At 49.0% G+C, this 19,170-nt stretch overlaps 5 protein-coding genes across 5 annotated transcripts; 1 reads left to right on the top strand and 4 right to left on the bottom strand.

Moving 5' to 3' along the window:
• Positions 1 to 229: 229 nt before the first annotated feature.
• Positions 230 to 5,738, bottom strand: BP5553_00434 (ARM repeat-containing protein; the record flags this gene model as incomplete). The annotated part of the gene is made up of 3 exons (XM_032009057.1): positions 230 to 1,129; positions 1,181 to 5,312; positions 5,362 to 5,738. 3 exons carry the CDS (start codon positions 5,736 to 5,738, stop codon positions 230 to 232), a joined length of 5,409 nt encoding a protein of 1,802 aa, XP_031873111.1.
• Positions 5,739 to 9,572: 3,834 nt separating this feature from the next.
• Positions 9,573 to 10,245, bottom strand: BP5553_00433 (Uncharacterized protein; the record flags this gene model as incomplete). The annotated part of the gene is made up of 2 exons (XM_032009056.1): positions 9,573 to 9,761; positions 9,826 to 10,245. The coding sequence occupies 2 exons, from the start codon at positions 10,243 to 10,245 to the stop codon at positions 9,573 to 9,575; spliced, it is 609 nt and encodes a 202-aa protein (XP_031873110.1).
• Positions 10,246 to 11,326: 1,081 nt separating this feature from the next.
• BP5553_00432 (Uncharacterized protein) lies at positions 11,327 to 14,116 on the bottom strand (the record flags this gene model as incomplete). Its single annotated transcript, XM_032009055.1, has 1 exon — positions 11,327 to 14,116. The coding sequence occupies one exon, from the start codon at positions 14,114 to 14,116 to the stop codon at positions 11,327 to 11,329; it is 2,790 nt and encodes a 929-aa protein (XP_031873109.1).
• A 788-nt stretch (positions 14,117 to 14,904) lies between these two features.
• Positions 14,905 to 15,846, top strand: BP5553_00431 (uncharacterized protein; the record flags this gene model as incomplete). The annotated part of the gene is made up of 2 exons (XM_032009054.1): positions 14,905 to 15,132; positions 15,220 to 15,846. The coding sequence occupies 2 exons, from the start codon at positions 14,905 to 14,907 to the stop codon at positions 15,844 to 15,846; spliced, it is 855 nt and encodes a 284-aa protein (XP_031873108.1).
• Positions 15,847 to 16,179: 333 nt separating this feature from the next.
• On the bottom strand, positions 16,180 to 17,771 carry BP5553_00430 (Uncharacterized protein; the record flags this gene model as incomplete). Its single annotated transcript, XM_032009053.1, has 3 exons — positions 16,180 to 16,323; positions 16,408 to 17,187; positions 17,565 to 17,771. The coding sequence occupies 3 exons, from the start codon at positions 17,769 to 17,771 to the stop codon at positions 16,180 to 16,182; spliced, it is 1,131 nt and encodes a 376-aa protein (XP_031873107.1).
• Positions 17,772 to 19,170: the final 1,399 nt, after the last annotated feature.

Here is a 19,170-nt window from a genome sequence, read left to right as displayed (position 1 = left end):
ACGAACGGTGTTGGGATTGCGGACGCCAAGGCTGGCGGTTGTAGCCCTGTATTACAAAGGCGGCTACTACGGCGAAGTTCCAACGACCTCGAGCAGATAGGGGCAACTCCCTATTCGAGCAGGCTCCTCATGGTATCATAGATTAAAACCTTCACTTATGAATATCTTAGATTTCATTATATACGTTATCTCGACCGTACTACTAAACCGCACTCTCACAGAGCATTTTCTACTGTAGCATAGAGTCAAGACTCTCGCCCAACACCCCTTCAATTTTCATGATCCATCGATGCGTTTCCTTTTCTACGACATCGTCATCATCCTCTTGCAGTTCGCTAATGAAAGGTAGCATTTCAGGCAACATCGATAGCCATTCCTCACCCAGACGGTCCGTCAAAGCTTGCTCACACTTCACCGCTGCTAACCTGACACTGGCAATCTCGGACCGTAAATGCTTCATGATGGTTCCGTTAAGCTCTTTGTGATGGTCTGAAGAGTCTGCAGCAGCAGCCAGTTCAACAACAGCTGGGATAAGCTCCGCAGCGAGTGGAAGCGAAGGCGCATGAGTAAACTGGGCGCACAACACAGGAGCTATAGCACTGAAATGAGCTGGCGACTGCCAGAACTCGTCTTGATCGTGTTCGAAACATTTCGTTAATGTTCGAAGGACCGCAGACCACAGGGTCTTCGATTCATCGTCCTTGGGGTCGACGGTTTTCAGAACATCCACGGCGTTGTCGAGTAAATAGCTGGCGTAACTGGTGACGATCGACTTGAGGTTGTCGAAAAACATGGCCATGAAGCCGTATATGCTTTGCAAACGCAAAGTTCTGCCCGCCTTGTCCTTCTTCGGTAACGAAGATGATGCCCACTCAACGAGGTTCTCGAAAATGGGTCGGAATGTGGCGTCATTGAATTTGTATATCATTTTGATCGCTGCGTCGTTAAGTTTTGCCTCTAGTTCCGCGACTGTATCCGATGTAAACGCATCATCTGATCCAGTCTTTTGCCTTCGGAGATCGAATGCCTTCTGAAATATTTTGGCGAGAATGGCAGAATACTTGGTAACGACAACCTTTGGATGCTTGTCGATGGCAATTGTAAGGACATCCATGTACTCGTGGAGCGACTAAAGGAGGTGTTAATAAAATATCCACTTGGCACAAAGAACATTACTCACCAATGGGCCTTTCGCTGCGGCTAGTTCCCAATCCTTTTCCAGAGCCCCAAACATGCTCTTAGCATCGACTTGTTTCGCAGCAAGGCGGAGACATTGCTGTCTACTCTCATCCGCCTCATCATCAAGATCGGCCACAGCAGATGCGTTTGATATTTGTAAAAGCCTGTCTAAGTAGCCACCCGAGATCATGTACGGTAGATGATGCACCAACGCACTGATAAACGCATAGCCAGCATTGTGAAGTTTTGGAGCTTCCGAATCCACCTTCAAACTTTCCTCCATATATTCAAGGGCTTTAGGAATTGCCGAGGGGAGGACAGAGACTATGCCTTCCCGCAAGATATCCACCAGTGAGGCGAGACATAGGAGAGCCATGACCCGCAAAGATTCGTCTGACTGGCCGAGGCAGTGGCTGCTCGCAATGGTTTCTGCAGCAGCTGAAACAGCTTCGAGATCCTTTTTACCATACTTCTCGGATATTTTATCCACGCAAGCGACAGCAATGTGTTTGTAAGGTAGGTCGGTTGATTCCCGGATGATTGCTGTGAGTTGTGGGAGAAATCCAAGCATTGCGGCTCTAGAGGCAGCATCGGAGGGACTCTCATGATCAATACGAACTTCCAAAGAACGTAGAATCTTTCGGCGTAGGGACTCATTCGGTCTGTCCAGTAAGCCTTCCACAGATTTGACAAATTCGCTGGTGGATAACAAGCCCAAGAGGCTTTCAAGTATATCCCCACAGGAGCTGTGTAGCCGTTTCTGGCTCTTCACCAGATCTGCCAACCCCAAGAGGTTTTCCAGCAGCCCTGAATACAGATCCCGGACCCTTGCTGCATCCATATCATCCCGCTCTAGTATCTTTCCCGTTTGGTTGATGAGGCGCTTTTGCGAGAGAATGCTTGGAAGTAATTCCAACTCCGTCAAGGCGAGTTTGTGAGGATCGGGCACCCCATCATCATTCGCATTTAACAAAATGGACGAATATGTCGGCTTGGGCTTCAGAATATCCTTGACCATGTCTAAGTATTTGGCTACTGATAGGAGTTGAGTTTCAACACTGAAGGAGCTGGATAACTCCACAGAAAATGTCTTTATCCCTTCATTCGATCCGTATTTATCCACGAGCATTGCTAAAAGCGCGAATAAGAAGTCCTCAGGCCCCAAGGTTTGGGTCAACGAGGTAAACAGACCTTTTCGGCGATGGTTAGGAACATGCTCATATGCAGCAACGAAACTTAAAAGCAGCTCAGCCGCTCCAGTCACAATATTTGCTTTCCCCTTTCGAAGTGACGATATTAGAGGTGGGATGACCTCGCGAATGGTTTGGCCTATAACATGCGCTGAGTAATCGTCATTCTGCCTCAAAACCGAATGACCCATAAACGTGAAAATTGGCATAACACTGTGGAGCACCAACTCAGGAGCTATATCTGCCAGAGCAGCTATAAGCAGAAGCGCCGCATTCTGCACTTGTGGACTTGAAGTCTTTTGAACACAGTCAACGAGCAAGTCTGCTCGCACAGCTGCCCGATCGAACTTGATGTTACGATCTGACTTGAAGCCTTGAAAGATAGCCAGCAAGCTACTTAGGACAAGGCCTTGTAGATAAGCAAGCTCCGATTTAACTTGAGTCTTGAGATGTTGAAGTTCTGCCAGCACGTTGAAGAGGCCCTTTAGTAGCTCGGGGTGCATTTTTGGATTTGAACTGTCAATGAGTTGCAAAACAAGTGTGACTTTTCTAATGGCAGCAGCGAGCTCCTTCGAATCCTGAATAGAATTACGAGCCACTTCTCCGTGGCTTGTTCTTCGTCGTTTTGAAGCAGGGGGTTGGTCTGCAAGTTTTGCAGCTGTTGGGAGCTGTTCGATGAAAGCTAAGAGAATGTCTGTCGAAAGTGGTAGGCTACTTAAAAGCTCAGAGGACGTCTGCACTGCAAGATCATGATGCTCAGACATTTTGTCTGACGAGGACAAAGCAGAGTCCATCAACATTTGAGCCATCCTCAACTTGAGTTCTCCTTTTAGTGATGACCACATAGCTCGCAACCTCTTAAATGCAGCTGTTAAAAGCGTAGGCCGATCCGCCGCCACATCTCGTACCACAACGCTGGTTAAGAACTGGAGACCTTCCTCATCGCTGGGGATAATTATCATAAAGCATTGATCATCGAATTCCGCGGAGTCTATCTCCTCATCCTTACAATGCTTCGATGCTTCTGCTGGGCTCAGAGAAGACCATTCCTGCAGAACTGGGAGTAAAACTGATGTTCTCGTCAAGCCCGCAACACCGCGAACTTGGTTTAAGGAGGAGATCAATCTAAGCTTGACGGAGAATAGTGGCGTATGGACGACGTGGGAAGCCAAGAAGGACAGAATTGATGCGCGGGAACTTTGGGGAAGCCGCGACAAGTCGGATTGTTTAGGGCTCTCCGAGCGTCCAGGACTTTGCAAGGATCTTTGGAACACAGATTCGATATGCTTTGCATCGAGGACACACTCCTCCAAGGCAGGAATAAGTAGTTCTCTTAGCATGCGAATGGCGACATCCGGGGAGAGCCATTTCAACTCCTCCCCCTCATGTCTCTTACCATATAGGCCCTCGGGTTCCCAGCGGCTGAGGGTTTTTAGTTCCTTCTTAGATTCGACATTCTCTGGATAAAGATGACTGATGGTAACAAGAAGCTCAGCTCCAGCGCGGCGCACCTTTGCAGCAGGGTCGGCTAGGGCAGCAATTGCATAGGGTACTAGCGCCTGGATATCGATCTTTGAAATGTTGGGATCCGACAAGCGACGAGATACCATCTGGAGCGCTGATGATCGGGCCAGAACTGGATAGGGTCCACACCAAGTTCTTATGTAGAAAGTAAAATAAAGCGCGTTTTCTAATGCCGAGTCGCGCGTGAGAATTGGGGCCGCGTCAAAAGAGTCTAGGTCTGTAGGATTGGATGTAGAGGCTAGAAAAGCACGGCACAGATCCGGATAGACATGCGACGCATCATGAGATAGGAATGATGATTCGCTCACAGTCTTTTTCGGAAGTTGTTCGAATAGTGTCTGGAAAGATGGACCTTTGGCGGATACCTCTGTCGAGGCATCCTCCATGGGACTGTCTGCTGGTGCCGGTAATATCGCTGGTCGAATTGTAGTATGTAATTTCATTTCCAATTCGTCCATATCAATCTCCGTATCTTTCAATGTGCCACGGACTACATCACCCCCATGACCAGGCAGTTGTGTAAGGGTGACTAACGAGGAGGCAAGGTGCTGACGCAAGTTGATTTGATCTGAACTCTCATCGACTTGGTGTGCTACTAAAAGCAAGGACTTGACAATCACACTGGATTGTTGGTCACTCAAGATTCCGTTTTCGATCATTTTCTCAACAATAGGAAGCCCTCTCAAATCGCCATGATTCCGTAATCGATCCACGAGGGACAGACAAAGACCATTGGCGAGTTTGTCTAGTCGCCGTTGATTTGAAAGTTGCAGGAGAAGAGAGGGCAGATTTTCAACCTTAAGTAACTCTTTCGTAAGTCGTTTGGTCATCTGCTTTGCTCCTCGATGCTGCGCTAACACCGACAGACAAACAAGCCCGGGAATTATCGTTTCAGTGGTCCATCCCAGCACAACAGCTTCCATCATGGCAGTTAAAACCTTATCATCCAGTCCTCCTTTGGATGCCATTACAGAGAGCAACATGTAACATCCGATGCGAAGATCTGGGACGCTCTTCATGGCCAGACCCTCGTTTAGCGTTGGCAACAGCCTCAAAATAACATCATGTTCCTTCTGCTCCTGTACGCCTTTCCTGCCCGACCGGGATTTGTCCAGCATCCCCCCCATTGCTTCCGTCATTATCCCGGCCCAGAATGCCAGCAGCGCTGGATAGTGCTGGCGGGACTTGCATATCCGGAGGACATAAGTGTTGAGAGCCGATGCAAATGAGTTGCTGTTCGTTGCGGTTTGAACAATCGTACGCCTCGGCGGGGGCATCAGAGACCGTACATAAGGGTTGAGGAATTCGTACTCCTGTGGGAGTTTGTTTGGTAGTATGGAGAGCAATGTGGTGAAAAGCGGAAGTGTATGATAAGGAAGGAAGGTTGTTAGTAAAAACGACGTGTTGTATTCATGAACACTATAATTATTGTTAATACAATGCCAAAAGCATATATAGATATACTGACCGAAATCTTCTTAAGAGCCATTCCACTGCTTTAATTGCCGGGGTCAATCTTAATCTGCCCCCCACAAGCCCCAAAAATGCTTCCAGCCGTTTATTGAGCTCTGAATTCTCAGCAGCAGTCATCTGAACTCTATCCTCCGTTTGGCTTTGCTCGCCGAAAATGTCTCTCTGGAACTCCAGGAATCTTCCATCCAAGAGACATAGCTCCTGAAACCCTTCATGGCACAGAATGTAAATTGTGTCGAAACTTTGCGATGCAGCCACTCGAGGCTCAAATATTAAGGATTTCGAATGGGCCGCCTTTTGTGCCTTTAGGTTTAAAGAGTTTGTCGAATTGGCAGATATCTTCGATAACTGGGCAGCCAAAGAGGTTGCCATCGTGGATAAGCAGTACGGTTCCTCAGACCGAAAAGCGCATGGTGGTATTGACTTGTTACTCTCCAGCGATTCTTATCGTCGAATTTGATCTATCGAGACTTTTTTTCGAGAAGCTCCAAGGCTAAGCCGCGATGGGGTTAGCGCGAGGCTGGCGCTGTTTCTCGTCCAAGCGTTTGGCGTGCATAACAAGGGTAGCCTCGCCAGCCACAACAATCAATCTTGCGACTTATTCAGTGACACCACATCGTCTGATAAAGCCTCTAAGCTTCTTCACACGGCAATCAGCCCAGTTATAATGTTATAGCAGTAGTTGGTCTAGGTTCAACGCCATGTCTGAGCCTAAGACCGCGGTCCCCAAGTTTGGGTCATTTCGCCCGAAGCCGACGGCACCCCCCGAGGCTGCAGTTGCCATCGACTTGGAGAAGGATAGAAGGCATCGCCCCAGCAAACATGAAGCACGTGGCCAAGAAGATAAGAAGAGTCACTACCATCATCGACGCCAAAGGCCAAGAAGTAAGGAAAGACATGGACGCTCTCCTGAGATTAACACTCCGCGCCATCCTCCAAAGGAAAATTCACCAGATATATTTTTCATCGACACGAAAGGCGACGAGAAGAACCTTGTTTACGGCAGTATCCATCGTTATAGCATTCCTGCATTTTACCGTGTAGGTGCCGGCAACGTTTTGGGCGTGTCACCCGACTTAAAAGTCGACAGAGATTATGCAGAGGACAAGGGGATTGTACTTCGGAATTGGAGAGACTCTCGGTCCAGCCACCGAGAGAAATACGCCTTCTCTAAGATCGAACGAGAGCGTCCCAGACTTTTAAGAATACGCCCAGAAGCTGCGGCGAGAGACCCAGAAGACTTTGGCGCAGAGTTTATCTCATTTGAGACTGCTAACGGAAGGAAACGTAAGAGGCAAACGAGCCATGGAGAAACCGGAACATTTTCGGCATCCGACGACGATGAGACCCATTATCGATCAATCCACGGGAAAATGAAACCCAGCGACCGCCCAGCAGATGATGCTTTTGAGTTTGCTTCAGAGGATGACTCGGGATCAGAAGCTGGTGTAGCCATTATGTCGAATACCTCAATGCGGCAAAGGAACGTGGAGCTCAGCCGACGAGTCGAACAAAATCCTCATGATATGGACGCTTGGCTTGCGTTAATCCAGATGCAGGACACTCTTATGCGAGGAGAAGATGATCACCGCCGGGCCACTAACGCCGAAATAATGAGTACCGCCGACATCAAGATTCACATGTACGAAAAGGCCCTCGCGAATGCAACTGCCTTCGAAGACCGGGAAAAGCTTCTAGTCGGGTTAATGGCCGAGGGATCAAAGATCTGGGAGACCAAGGTGCAATCGGAGCGATGGGAGCAGATTTCGAAGGAGAACATTGATAGTTCAATGCTTTGGAAAAGTTACTTGGCATTCAAGCAATCCTCGTTTGCAAGGTTTCGATACGAAGATATCCGAGACGTGTTTGTCCAAAGGATCAAGCTTCTTTTGAAAGGCGCCTCGATGGCGGAACCGGACAAGATGGCTTCTCGGTATCGACAGCTTATATATGTTTTACTCAGGGCCACAATATGCATACGCGAGTCTGGGTATTCAGAGCTGGCGGTAGCAATATGGCAGAGTCTACTTGAAATCAACTTTTGTGGTCCTAAAAACACACCTTCGAAGGATGAGGGAGCGAGACTTTTTAGTAGCTTTTGGGAAAGCGAGACTGCCCGTATTGGTGAGGATGGGGCTCTTGGCTGGCATTCTTTTATTATCAATGAAGCTACTTCGGAAACACCTCCAGAAATTGCCGATGAAGCAGCAGCCCCTTTAGATGATACTAATCTCTTTAGAAGTTGGGCTGCTGCTGAGCGATCGAGGTCCAAATCTTCCGCACTTCCGGCCAGGACCATGGATGACGTTGTAGAAGATGACCCTTTTCGCGTTATTCTCTTTTCTGATATCGAAGATTACCTGATTACACTCCCACATGATTCGAGAAACCTGCACAAGGCACTTCTAGATGCATTTCTGATCTTCTGCCGCTTACCACCGATGGATGACTGTGAGTGGTTGAACGATGCTTTTGTTAAAGGGGAGCTGCTAGAGTTTGATCCTGATGATTTACCTAATCACGACCAAGTTCGAAACGACGAGGGTGAAAGCGCTGATGCGTTCTCCATGATGAATCTTCCATTGTCGAATTATCCGATTTCTTCAGAGACATTGTTCTCCTCTGCAGCATGGTTCCGTGGCGGCCCCATCTGGAAAGCCGAATGTACTGGGCCGGTCTTCTACAAATGGGTTCGCAATACCCTTAAAGAACTGGCTCTAGTGTACTTCCGGGAAGATCTGGCAGAATATTACCTGGCATTCGAATGGCGGAACCTGCCAAATACCATCAAGAAGGTTGCTAAAAGCCTCCTCAAACAGCACCCCACTAGCCTTAGGTTATATAACGCCTATGCTATGATTGAATGGGCCAAGGGAAATAAAGACGTAGCAAATGGCGTGTTTTCTGCTGCTCTGAATATGAGTGGGTCCATGCCTAAGAATGACAGCAAGGACTCAATATTGTTGTGGAAAAATTGGATATGGGCTTGCCTAGAAAATATGGACAAATCTACCGCACTACAGCTTCTCCTTTCAATACCAGAGGGTCTGCCAAGCAACTCCGCCGCTACATCGTCTGCAACAATCCTCAAGGCGAAGCAATACTTAACCCCAACACGAGATTATCTTATAAGCTTAGGCGATTACCGCTATGCAGTAATCCACGGAGAGCTTGTGGCGCTTCTTGAATACCTAACCTCAAACGCGAGTATTGAGACTCAGTCCGATGCACAAGGAGATATCACTTCTGCACTTGCATCCTACATGGCCTTCTCCAGGACATTCATAACCCGAGGACTCCCAATATCCACCTCCCACGAACTCCTTCTGCAGTCCGCCGCCCGTCTCCTTTGCCATCACTCACGTATCGGGCCCTTTCGTCCGGCGCTCCTCCGAGAACACCTCACCCATTTCATAACCCTCTTCCCGCAGAATACAATTCTCTTATCCCTCTACACATGGAACGAATCCCGTCTCCGAATAGACAATCGTGTTCGAAACATCATCCTCTCCACTGTCCTTWCTCCTTCCAACGACACTCTAACTTCCCGCCTCTTCGCCATAAGCTACGAAATGCAACACGGTACAATACACTCCGTGCGTTCCGCATTCGAAAATGCTCTGTCTTCCCCATCATCTATATCATCAGCTGGGCTGTGGAGGTACTACCTCCTATATTGTCTTAGGACACCGCAATTCCGTGAGCAGGCAAAGGATATCTGGCACCGGGCAATTAGAGCCTGTCCTTGGGCGAAGGAACTTTATATTGTGGGGTTCGAGAAGTTTGGAGGTTTGATGGGCTTCGGGGATCTAAAGAGGACATGGCGGGTTATGGAAGAGAAGGACTTGAGAGTCCATGTTGATTTAGAGGAGAAATTTGAGAGTATTAATGAGCTGCAAATAGATGCACGGCCTCAGAGGGGCTTGGAGTTTAGATAGATTCACAGATATGGAATCCTGTAACGTCAAGAAAAATATACTGAAATTTAGCATGGATGAACCTCACGAATCTAAGATTGAATGAATTTATAACTTTCTGCAATTTTTTCCCCCAGAACGAATCCATACAAAGCCGTTGTTTCATCATACTTCAAACCAAGGAGATGCACCAATACGCCGGCCCATATCATATCCATACATACAAGTAAGTGTCCTAAAATCTAAATACAAATCGCCGCCAGCTTTCTCACACATCCCTTCCACGCATCTACGTAGAACCAGTAAATGGCACAGCAGTCGAAGGTTCCCCCGCAGCAGCGACATCCAGCTGGATGTTCTTCGCCAGCTTGGTCTGTTCAGCCGCAAGCTTAGAATCATCACCTCCCTGTGCTCCCTTAACCTGGAGGGCCAAGACGGTAGCAGTGAGCTTGAGGACCTTGTTCTTTATCTTGCCGTTCTATTGCAACGCATTAGTACAATTTCTATTATTCTCAAACGGTAATGGGGGAATGTTAATTTACCTGGAGAGCGGTAGCGGCATCACCAGTTGCAGCGTCGACCGCAGGGTTGAAAGCCTCCACCTCGGCATCCTCAGCAACATCGTGGGTCGCCTGGATGATCTTCAGATCGCTCGCCGAGACAGCGGCGAGATTTGAGGTGTCGATGTCGGCAAATAGTGCGTTGGCTTCTGCTTCTGCTTTCCCTGCCGTTCCGGAGCTGATTTGGAAGTCGTTGTAGGCTGCGGATGTCAGGACACTTCCTGCAGTCGCTGCAGTCGCGGCGGTTGCGCCTTTGGCTGCTTTGGCAGTAGCTGCTTGGGTTGATGCCGCTTTGGCGACATCAGCGGCAGCGGTTTTGGTGGAGGTTTTTGGGTTGGGGACTGGTGAGGCAGATGAGAGAGCCAAAAGTGCCAGGGAGATGGTTGTGAATGAGAAACGCATGGTGATGGATTTGATATATTGATATAGAAATCGGTAAACTGGCTTGTCTGTTTTGAAAGATGTAAAAGAATATGAACAATTGAAGGCGAAAAAAATGTTGAATTGCAAGCACAGCTGCTATTTCGAAATGAAGAGAAAGAAATCAAATGTGGGTATAAGAGATCGGATGAGAGCGCAGCTGAAGAAAGAAAAGATGAGAGAGGGAGGTACAATCAGACTTTATAAACATGTACCTACTACCTACAGAGTGGATCTCTCGCTCGTCCGAACGCATAATGGTTTGGATTCAACTGTCAACCAATGCTACCGGTAGTTCGTCGTCTCATCTTGCGCTCGCCTGCACAACCCTGCGCTGAGCAGTTCGAGACCCGACCGCAAAATAGCGTGTCTGGCACGGCCCTGGCGCTCGCGGTTTGAGGCTGAGAGTCGGTACGAGGAATGAAGTCTAAACTATCCTACCTAAGGTACCTATGTTAAGGTTGTTGAAACTGTTCAGGGGGGATATGTTCCGCCAAACGGGCGATCATACTACTTCGTTTAACGTTCATGGTTAGTGGGGCCCGTACCGGGGCTCATTCGAGGTTCGAGTCGCGAGAACCCCTTATCGCCTACACGGTTTCATCCGATACAAGTCAAACATGTTGTTGTTTTCGCTTATAGGGAAATAATTGATTCGAGGAGAAACTTACTCCGTGGAGTGTTCACGAGGAGAAATACAAAAAGTAACTAAATCTTCCGAGGTGGTACTTGCAATTAGACGACTAAGTTCGGTTAACGACGTATAATTTCACTTCGAGTATTCCAGTTTGTTGTATAGTTTAATGCATTATAATTTGCTGTACCTAGAAGACATAAGAATGGTAACTACAATTAGACAACTAGGTTTAGTTAACATTAGTGCACGTATTAGAAATAATTTCACATAGAGATATTCCATTCTGTTGTATTGATTAATGCATTGTATTTAGCTGCATCTAGAAAACATAAGAAAAATTCTATCATAACTCCCATGACTCCATTAGAGTTGGAAATCCCATCATCATCAATCATTAACTATGCCCGCCATTATGTATAAAGCTGCTTAATCATAAAGACCAGTCCCCATATCGTTGTCTCTAAGATCATCATCAACCTCCATTTCATCGTCATCGTCATCATCCTCCTCTGATGACCCCTCGTGGTTGGGGAGAATTGCGACTCTGCCGTGCTCCATGACGACCCTGGCCGTCTCACCATCCTTGATACTGCCACGGAGAATCAATACAGCAAGTCTGTTTAGTATCTCCTTCTCGATCAGTCTGCCCAGTGGTCTGGCACCATATTGAGGATTGTAACCAGCAGCACCAAGCCAGTCCTTGACTTCCGTTGAGCATTCAATCCTAACGTTCTTGTTATTGGATTCAAGCCGTTTCTGGATTTCAGTAAGGCGTAAGTCGACAATCTTACGGATCTCAGGCTGAGTCAGACGGTTGAAAATGACGGTGGAGCTGATACGATTCAAGAATTCCGGAAGGAAATAGTCTTGGAGGGTCTGCTCGACTAGATGCTTTGTCGTGTCGTCGATCTTGCCGTTTGTTGTGACGGAGCGTTGAAGATGCTCGGCTCCGAGATTGGAGGTCATGACGACGATACAGTTGCGTGCATCAACAACACGTCCTTGGCCGTCTGTGATACGACCGTCATCCATGAGCTGGAGCAAGACAGTGAGAACTTCCTTGGCAGCCTTTTCGACCTCGTCGAACAGTAAGATGGAGAATGGTTTCCGGCGAAGGGCCTCAGTAAGCTGTCCACCAGCATCATGTCCGATATATCCTGGTGGTGCGCCAATCATCCGACTCAGGGAATGCCGTTCTTGGTATTCAGACATATCAAGCCGGATCATTGCCTTCGGATCGTCGAAGAGGAATTCAGCAAGAGCTTTGGTGAGTAGGGTCTTACCAGTACCGGAAGGACCACAGAAGAGGAAGCTCGGAGGTTGATTAGGATTGCTGAGACCAGATCGTTGAAGTCGGATGGCGTTGGATACTGCCTTGACAGCCTCCTTTTGGCCGACTACAACCTTGCTGAGAACCTTCTCCATATGAAGAAGTTTGTCTTTTTCTGTCGTCTTCAGTCTCGTAACTGGAATGCCGGTAGCCCGGGCCACAATCTCGTTGATCTGGTCCGGACCAACAACATCGGTAATCAAAGATCCACCGGAGTCTGGGTTGTTGTTGCTAAGAGCAGCATCGGCGGCCTTTTTCTCTTTCTCAAGGTCTTTGATGAATTGCTCCTGTTCGGGGATTGCGTAGTATTGTAGGTCTGCAGCTTTGCTGTCGTCACCTAGACGGGTAGCCTCGTCTTTCTTCACACGAAGCTGATCGAGCTTGAGTTTGGCTTCTTGAATGGCTTTGCCTCTAGCTCTCTCACTTTCGTACTTCTCCCGAAGAGGTCTCAGTTCTTCCTCGACATTCTGCGCGTCTTGCTTGGCTTGTGCGAGGCGAGCCTGAGATGCCTCATCCTTTTCTCGCGCGAGGGCATGAATTTCAATCTTCAATTGCCGGAGTTTTCGATCGAGCGAGTCGAGGATTTCAGGTTGCGATTCTCGGGCTACCCGGCAGGCAGCTGCAGCTTCATCAATGAGATCTACAGCGGAATCGGGTAGGCGTCGCTGAGTTAGATAGCGAGCAGCCAGCGTCGAAGCGGTCACAAGCGCACTATCTGAGATAGTAACACCATGATGCACTTCGAATCTTTCCTTCAGGCCTCGGAGAATCGAAATAGTTTCCGGGACAGTTGGTTCCCCGACCAAGACCTGTTGGAATCGTCGTTCGAAGGCTGCATCCTTTTCGATGTATTTGCGGTACTCTGCTAGCGTGGTTGCACCGATACAATGGAGCTGGCCACGGGCCAACATCGGCTTGAGAATGTTGGCGGCATCCATTCCTCCTTCACCAGCTGAGCCAGCACCCATGAGAAGATGCATCTCATCAACGAAAAGGACGATCATATCCTGAGTCTCTTCAATCTCTTTCAGGATGCCCTTCATTCTCTCTTCAAAATCTCCGCGGTATTTGCTGCCTGCAACAATGGAGCTGACGTCGAGAGAGAGTAACTTGCATCCCGCGAGATTGTCGGGTACGTCCAAGTTGACGATTCGTTGGGCAAGACCTTCAACGACAGTGGTCTTTCCAACACCAGGCTCTCCGATCAAGACAGGATTGTTCTTGGTTCGTCGAGACAAGATCCGGATGACCCGTCTAATCTCCTCCTCTCTGCCAATGACCGGGTCCATCTTACCCTCTCTCGCCAATGCAGTCATATCGATCGTAAATTTCTTGAGGTTTTCATTCTCTTCCTCCGCATCCGCTGTCTTGGAGTCCACCCGCTTGGTGCCGCGTATTTGTTGAACAGCATCCTGTACCACCTTGATATTGGGCATATTTCCGTCCTTCAGAGAAGCCTGCACAAAAGGATCCTGGCACAGGGCCATGATCAAATGGTCCACTGCTATGAAGGAATCCTTCTGCGTCTTCTGCAGCTCATTTGCGGCTCTTAGGACCTTTGTGAATGAAGGTGCCATGGCGATCTGATCGGGAGGAGGCGATTGGCTCGGTAGCCGCACAATGGCCTTTTGAAGGGCTCGTTGGAAGGCTTGCGGATCGCCATGAGCCCGCTCGACGACTTGGCGGAGGAGGGATTGCGAGGCAGCGCCATGAGAGGCATTCACAGTTGCTTGCTGGTCTTTCGATTCGTCGGGTGGGGGATCGAGAAGTGACAAGGCGAGATGGAGGGGTAATAGTTGTGGATGGGAGTAGCTCTCAGCTACGGCCATAGCATCGGAAAGCGCTTTGCTCGCGCGATCCGTGAAATTCATATTAGAAGCCGACATGGTGTCGAGCGTTGATCACGGTGTGATCAGTCGTGGGTGGAGTTTCGGTATAGGTATATGTCGGTGTTGGTGAGATCGTAGTAGGGAAGAGGGGTTATTCTTCCAAAGAACCTAATATAAGTCCTCCAAGCGTAGATGTATTATGGGTTGTGTATTGCAAGTGAATTGTAGTGAATCAAAAATGCCAATAAACAGTTCGTACCACGCAGAGGATATATAGCTGTTGTGAAATCGACTGATGTAGAACGTACGAGTACTGTCTGGTGAGTTCGGGTAACTTCTGGAAGGCACGATGACGGCACATTTATCTCATACGTCGAGACTCTGTTTTTGATTTGTTACAGAATAGTAGCCCCACTATACGGTGTAGCGTATTCAAATAAGCGTAAACTTTGACCTGTTAAACCAATCATAGCGCATCCTTAGAACAAGCTACAACGGACAAACCATGTCGGACAAGGGTGCTTTATCTTACCGTTTCTTTTTGTCGCTCCTAAACCAATCGACCTATGTGGAGATACGACGTAATGTTCTGCAAACAGTGATTTACAGAGTAGAGTATGACACCACCTTGTGATTAGTCAACATTGTGCTTAGTCATCACACACCGAGAACGGACTCACGGAGTAACCCGAGTAACCACCAGAAAAGTACTCCGTACAAAATATGCACGTGACAAACCACGCTAGGACCAAAAGAATTACAGAACGCGATGCTCACATTGTCGAAGCCGACGTTTGATATCGAAAGGCTGCCATTGAAACCCCATCGGGCACCCTCAACCCAAAATGAACGCCCGAATATCCCCAGATCTGGCACGGCACGGCATACTGGCCATTCGAGGCATACGGCATGCGACAACGGCAGCAGCAAAGCCAGCCGCTGGAAAGCCCGCCGCTGCAAAACGAGCCGCTGCCCCAAGAGAGGAAACAGATTCCGACCTGGGACGACAAATATACGTCTACAATCACCTGCAAAAGAACCATGTTGTGTACTCCCTTACTAAGGCTATGAAGGTACATTTATTTTTTAAAGCCCCTCCCTGCATTCATACTCAATGAGGGTTGGTTTCACGGTTGCTAATAGTAGTATCTTTGATATAGAACAACAAAGCCATCTCGCAACTCCCCTTCAACGGCAAAAAAACCGTCCCCCGCGCCCTCCGCAAAGACCTCTGGCACCCTCTCGCAACCATCTCCTTCGCCCCGGGGTCCAGCGCCATCGGCCTCTCCGCGTACCAGAAGCTACGCGAATACCGACGACGGCACGAGCTAGAATGGGACGATTCGCTCATGAGGGACACGGAAGGGAAACTCATACCTAAGAAGAAGCGCGGGCGGCAATTGAACGACCAGAAGGCGAACAGCATTGCGGATATGGCGGCTGTGCTGGGCCGGCTGGCGCAGACGCCTGTTATTGATGCGGAGAGGATTGGGATTCATGGGGAGGGGACTGGGGAGAGGGTCGAGGTGCGGTGGGGGCAGTTGCCCGATGCGGAGTTTGCGAGCTCGTGGACGGAGAATGTCGTGCATGATCAGTTGGAGATGCATATTAATCATCGGGATAGGGAGAAGGTCTGGGGGCTGAAGAAGCATTTGACGGAAGAGAGGGAGGCTAAGCAGAAGCGGAGGGAGAAGACCGCGAAGAGGGTTGAGAAGAGGGATGTCTGGTTGGCGAGGAAGAAGGCTGCGTTAGGGGAGGGTGCGGAGCCTGAGAAGGTTGTATTATAAGATTGACATTGGGTAGAGTGGCACGGTATGTATGGTATGGATAGCGTGGCATTTAGATGTATGATGTTATTTGTTAGCAACTCGGTGTACAAAATACAACCTATATCCTGCGTCTAGGATCGTCAAACTAAACTCGACTGCCCTCACAAGCGATGTACGGTACGGTATGGTATAAAAGAATAGCGTGGCATTCAGATGTATGATGTTACTGACTAGCAACTCGATGTCAAAAAGACAACCAGCATCCTGCTTCCCGGATAGTTAAAAAATCAAACGCGTTTGTCCCCCCCAAGCAAATTCCAGTTTTCGCATTTTGCGCCATGGCTTGTTTAGTTAGGCCTTGACGCAAAACGACTTCATATATTCGTAATCAGCGATATTCGCGTTCACGGTCTCCCTGATGATCTTCTGGGCCTCCTCGCCATATTTCTCGCGCCATTCCTGATCCTCCACCTCGACCGACTTGGCCTTCTTTTTCTAGAGGTGCGTTAGAGATTAACGCAATTTCCAATACGGGGTTTCGTTGAGGAGTGGTGGTCTAAGGTATAAAAAAATACTTACATGTGCTGGATCTCTCGGCTTGAGGGAGGTACTGTTAATAGCATCCTCATGGAAACCGGACCATTTCTCGAACGCTTCTACAGCCGTCTTCTGGTCCTCTGGGGTATCCCAATTCAGCATTTTCGGGCTATACTCCAATCCGACTTCTCTGCAGAATGCCGAAACGACACTCTCAGGGTCATCCAGGAGATCGTCTGCATCAATAACGGTAATACTGACTTCCCCTTCGCTCAATTTGCCATGGCGTCCAGCGATAGCGGGTCCAATTTGCTTTTGCTCGCGCAGGTAGTCGAAGATGCGGCGCTGCTCGTCGTAGCCAGCCTCGTTTGGCATGAAGTCGTAGAAGCCCGTGAGCTTATCAAGAGGGGGAATGGTGCAGCGCCAGTATGATGGGATGCTATAGCGTGGATGGCGGATCAAGAAGGTGAAATGGAATTTCTTCAGGATTTCGGTGGGTACAACAGTTGGATTACCAGGCTCGGGGTCAGTATCATATGGGAAGGGGGCGGTTTTGATGCCATTGGAGGAACCGTTGGTGCCGTTGGAAGAGCCGTTGGTGCCATTGGTGCCATTGGAGACACCGTTGGTGCCGTTGGTGGTGCCGTTGGTGGTGCCATTAGTTTTGCCATTTGCGGCGCCGTTCGTTACTCCGTTTGTTTCTCCATTTGTTCCAACACCCTGCTTGACCCTCTTTCCTCCGAGAGATGGGGCGATGGCTGGTTGCTGGCCATCAGGCGGAACAAGATAGTAGGCGATATCCTTGATGAAAACACGCTTGCCCTGGGTCATGTGAGTTTCCGATCAATTACTGTCTCTAGGTATGCATAATCGTGCATTAGAGAAGTAGAAAAAGCGCGTCTGGTGTGGGGATCCTGCCAGAGGAGAATATTCGAAAACAGAAAATAAAGAGGTGCCGCCGATGAACCAGTTTCGATATCTCAATTTCGCAAGAAATGATTTGGAAGGTGCAAACCCTTGGCGCGAAACCTATATACTGTGTAATGATAAAGGAATAAATTCAAGGAACCTTCTAGCGCTTGCGTAGAGGTGATTGAAATGCCAAACCGCTCGATGCGATAATCATTCCATGTTACACGGGGATTCGGGTAGGGAAAAACACCGTGTCATGTATGAGGGAGGGAGGGATTGAGTCGAACCTCTTTGCCGTCATTTTCGATCCTGTCGAATATGGTCTTGTATGTACTCGTCGAAAATCCACTCTCCTCGCGAGCCTTCTGGTCGTTCTCGAATCTTGAGCCCAGCCTTTCGGGGCCGTAGTAGAAGGCGTCTCCGAATGGCTCGTGGATGCAGATCATGTCGTCACGGCGAGTCATAAAGACCTGTTGGACGTTGTTTTTAGCCATTGAGCTGGGTGGAATGGAGCACTGCTGGTCGCAGGAAGCGCTTACCCTCTCAAACGCAGTGCTGCATGCTCGCGGATGCGCCGCCACGAAGATAGGCTTGGTGGACATGATTTCCTTTCAACCTAGGTAGTAAAGGCAGGGTTGAAGAGATAGAAGGATGTGATGGGATGCGATGTGTTTTGGTAAAGAAGATTTGGTACAGAAAGTTTAGCAGCGACGGGCTTGACAACAAGCACTCTGTATTCCAAGTAGAGCTTGTTACGCCGGACCGCCGTTAATCGTATTCCAGATTAACAGGATGGTTGGTGGTTGGTGGTTGATATTGCAAGCAACGACAGCGACCACTAGCCGGATCTCGTACCCGCCTTATCGTGAAAACGGGAGGAAAGAGATTTGAGAAGAAAGATGCTTAGCGTCCCTAAGCTTCCCGAACATATAAATATAGATGTAGGAGACTAGGAGGCTAGGAGTTTAGGAGAGGTGGGAAACAATGGGTACTTATCCATAAAAGCGGGTTGTGCGGGTACTGGCCAAGAACCTGTTGGGATATGGGAATGATGGTACAGTAGTTGGGATAACAACTACATGTACCTATACCGAGCCAGCCCTTTGATGCAGAACGAGCCAGAAAAGGAACACCCAGGAGTCAGGAGTCGGGAGAATGACGTTGGCCTGTAGTTGCGAAAACGCCCCTCTACTCCTCCCCACCCCCACCAGGCAAAGGCCATGGCCATGGCAAAATCCAGACTTGTCCGCATTGGTCCATAGGCTGGTTTGATGTGGCGGGTTCGGGCGGTTTCTCTGCGGCAGACAAGAATGGACGTTGGCAAGTTGGCATGTGTGCATATTTTTGCATGTTTGGAGGCTGCGCGACATCGAGGCTCGATCGATAACTTCTCCAATTTGATTTGCCCTGCCCTGCCCTGCCAGCGTCCTGAGCCCTGAGTCCCGAGTCCGCATGCGCCAGCCCCATCACCCGACTGGTCCCTCGCAGGTTCAACCGTTCAGTAGTGGTTCAGCTGGTAGAATCGGAGAATTGGTCGAGGGGGCCACCCGGTTCGATTGGGGATTATTACTCGTATACATTATTATCCATTACCCATTTTGCGACGGGGTTGGACGTGGGACGTGGACGTGGACGTGGAGATAGAGTGGGAGTGGGATTGGGATTGGGATTGGGATTGGGGCGCGACCCGAGGTCTGGACGAAATACGGTACGGTACAGTCTGGTTCTGTTTTCTGTTGCTGGGTCCGAGGTGAGGTGTTTGCAGGCAGTCTGACGAGCGTGGGATGCAAGATGGGGGGTTGCCAGAAAAAAAGAGACGGAAATCTGACGTGAAGAGTCACGGACACAACAGGACACGGAGGAGAGGAGCACGAGTTTATCATTAATAGGCCG

The sequence above is a fragment of the Venustampulla echinocandica genome (assembly GCF_003357145.1).
Source record: "Venustampulla echinocandica strain BP 5553 chromosome Unknown scaffold_0, whole genome shotgun sequence".
Taxonomy (NCBI): domain Eukaryota; kingdom Fungi; phylum Ascomycota; class Leotiomycetes; order Helotiales; family Pleuroascaceae; genus Venustampulla; species Venustampulla echinocandica.
Note: the sequence above shows the minus strand (reverse complement) of the source record. Positions and strands in the feature narration are given on the sequence as shown.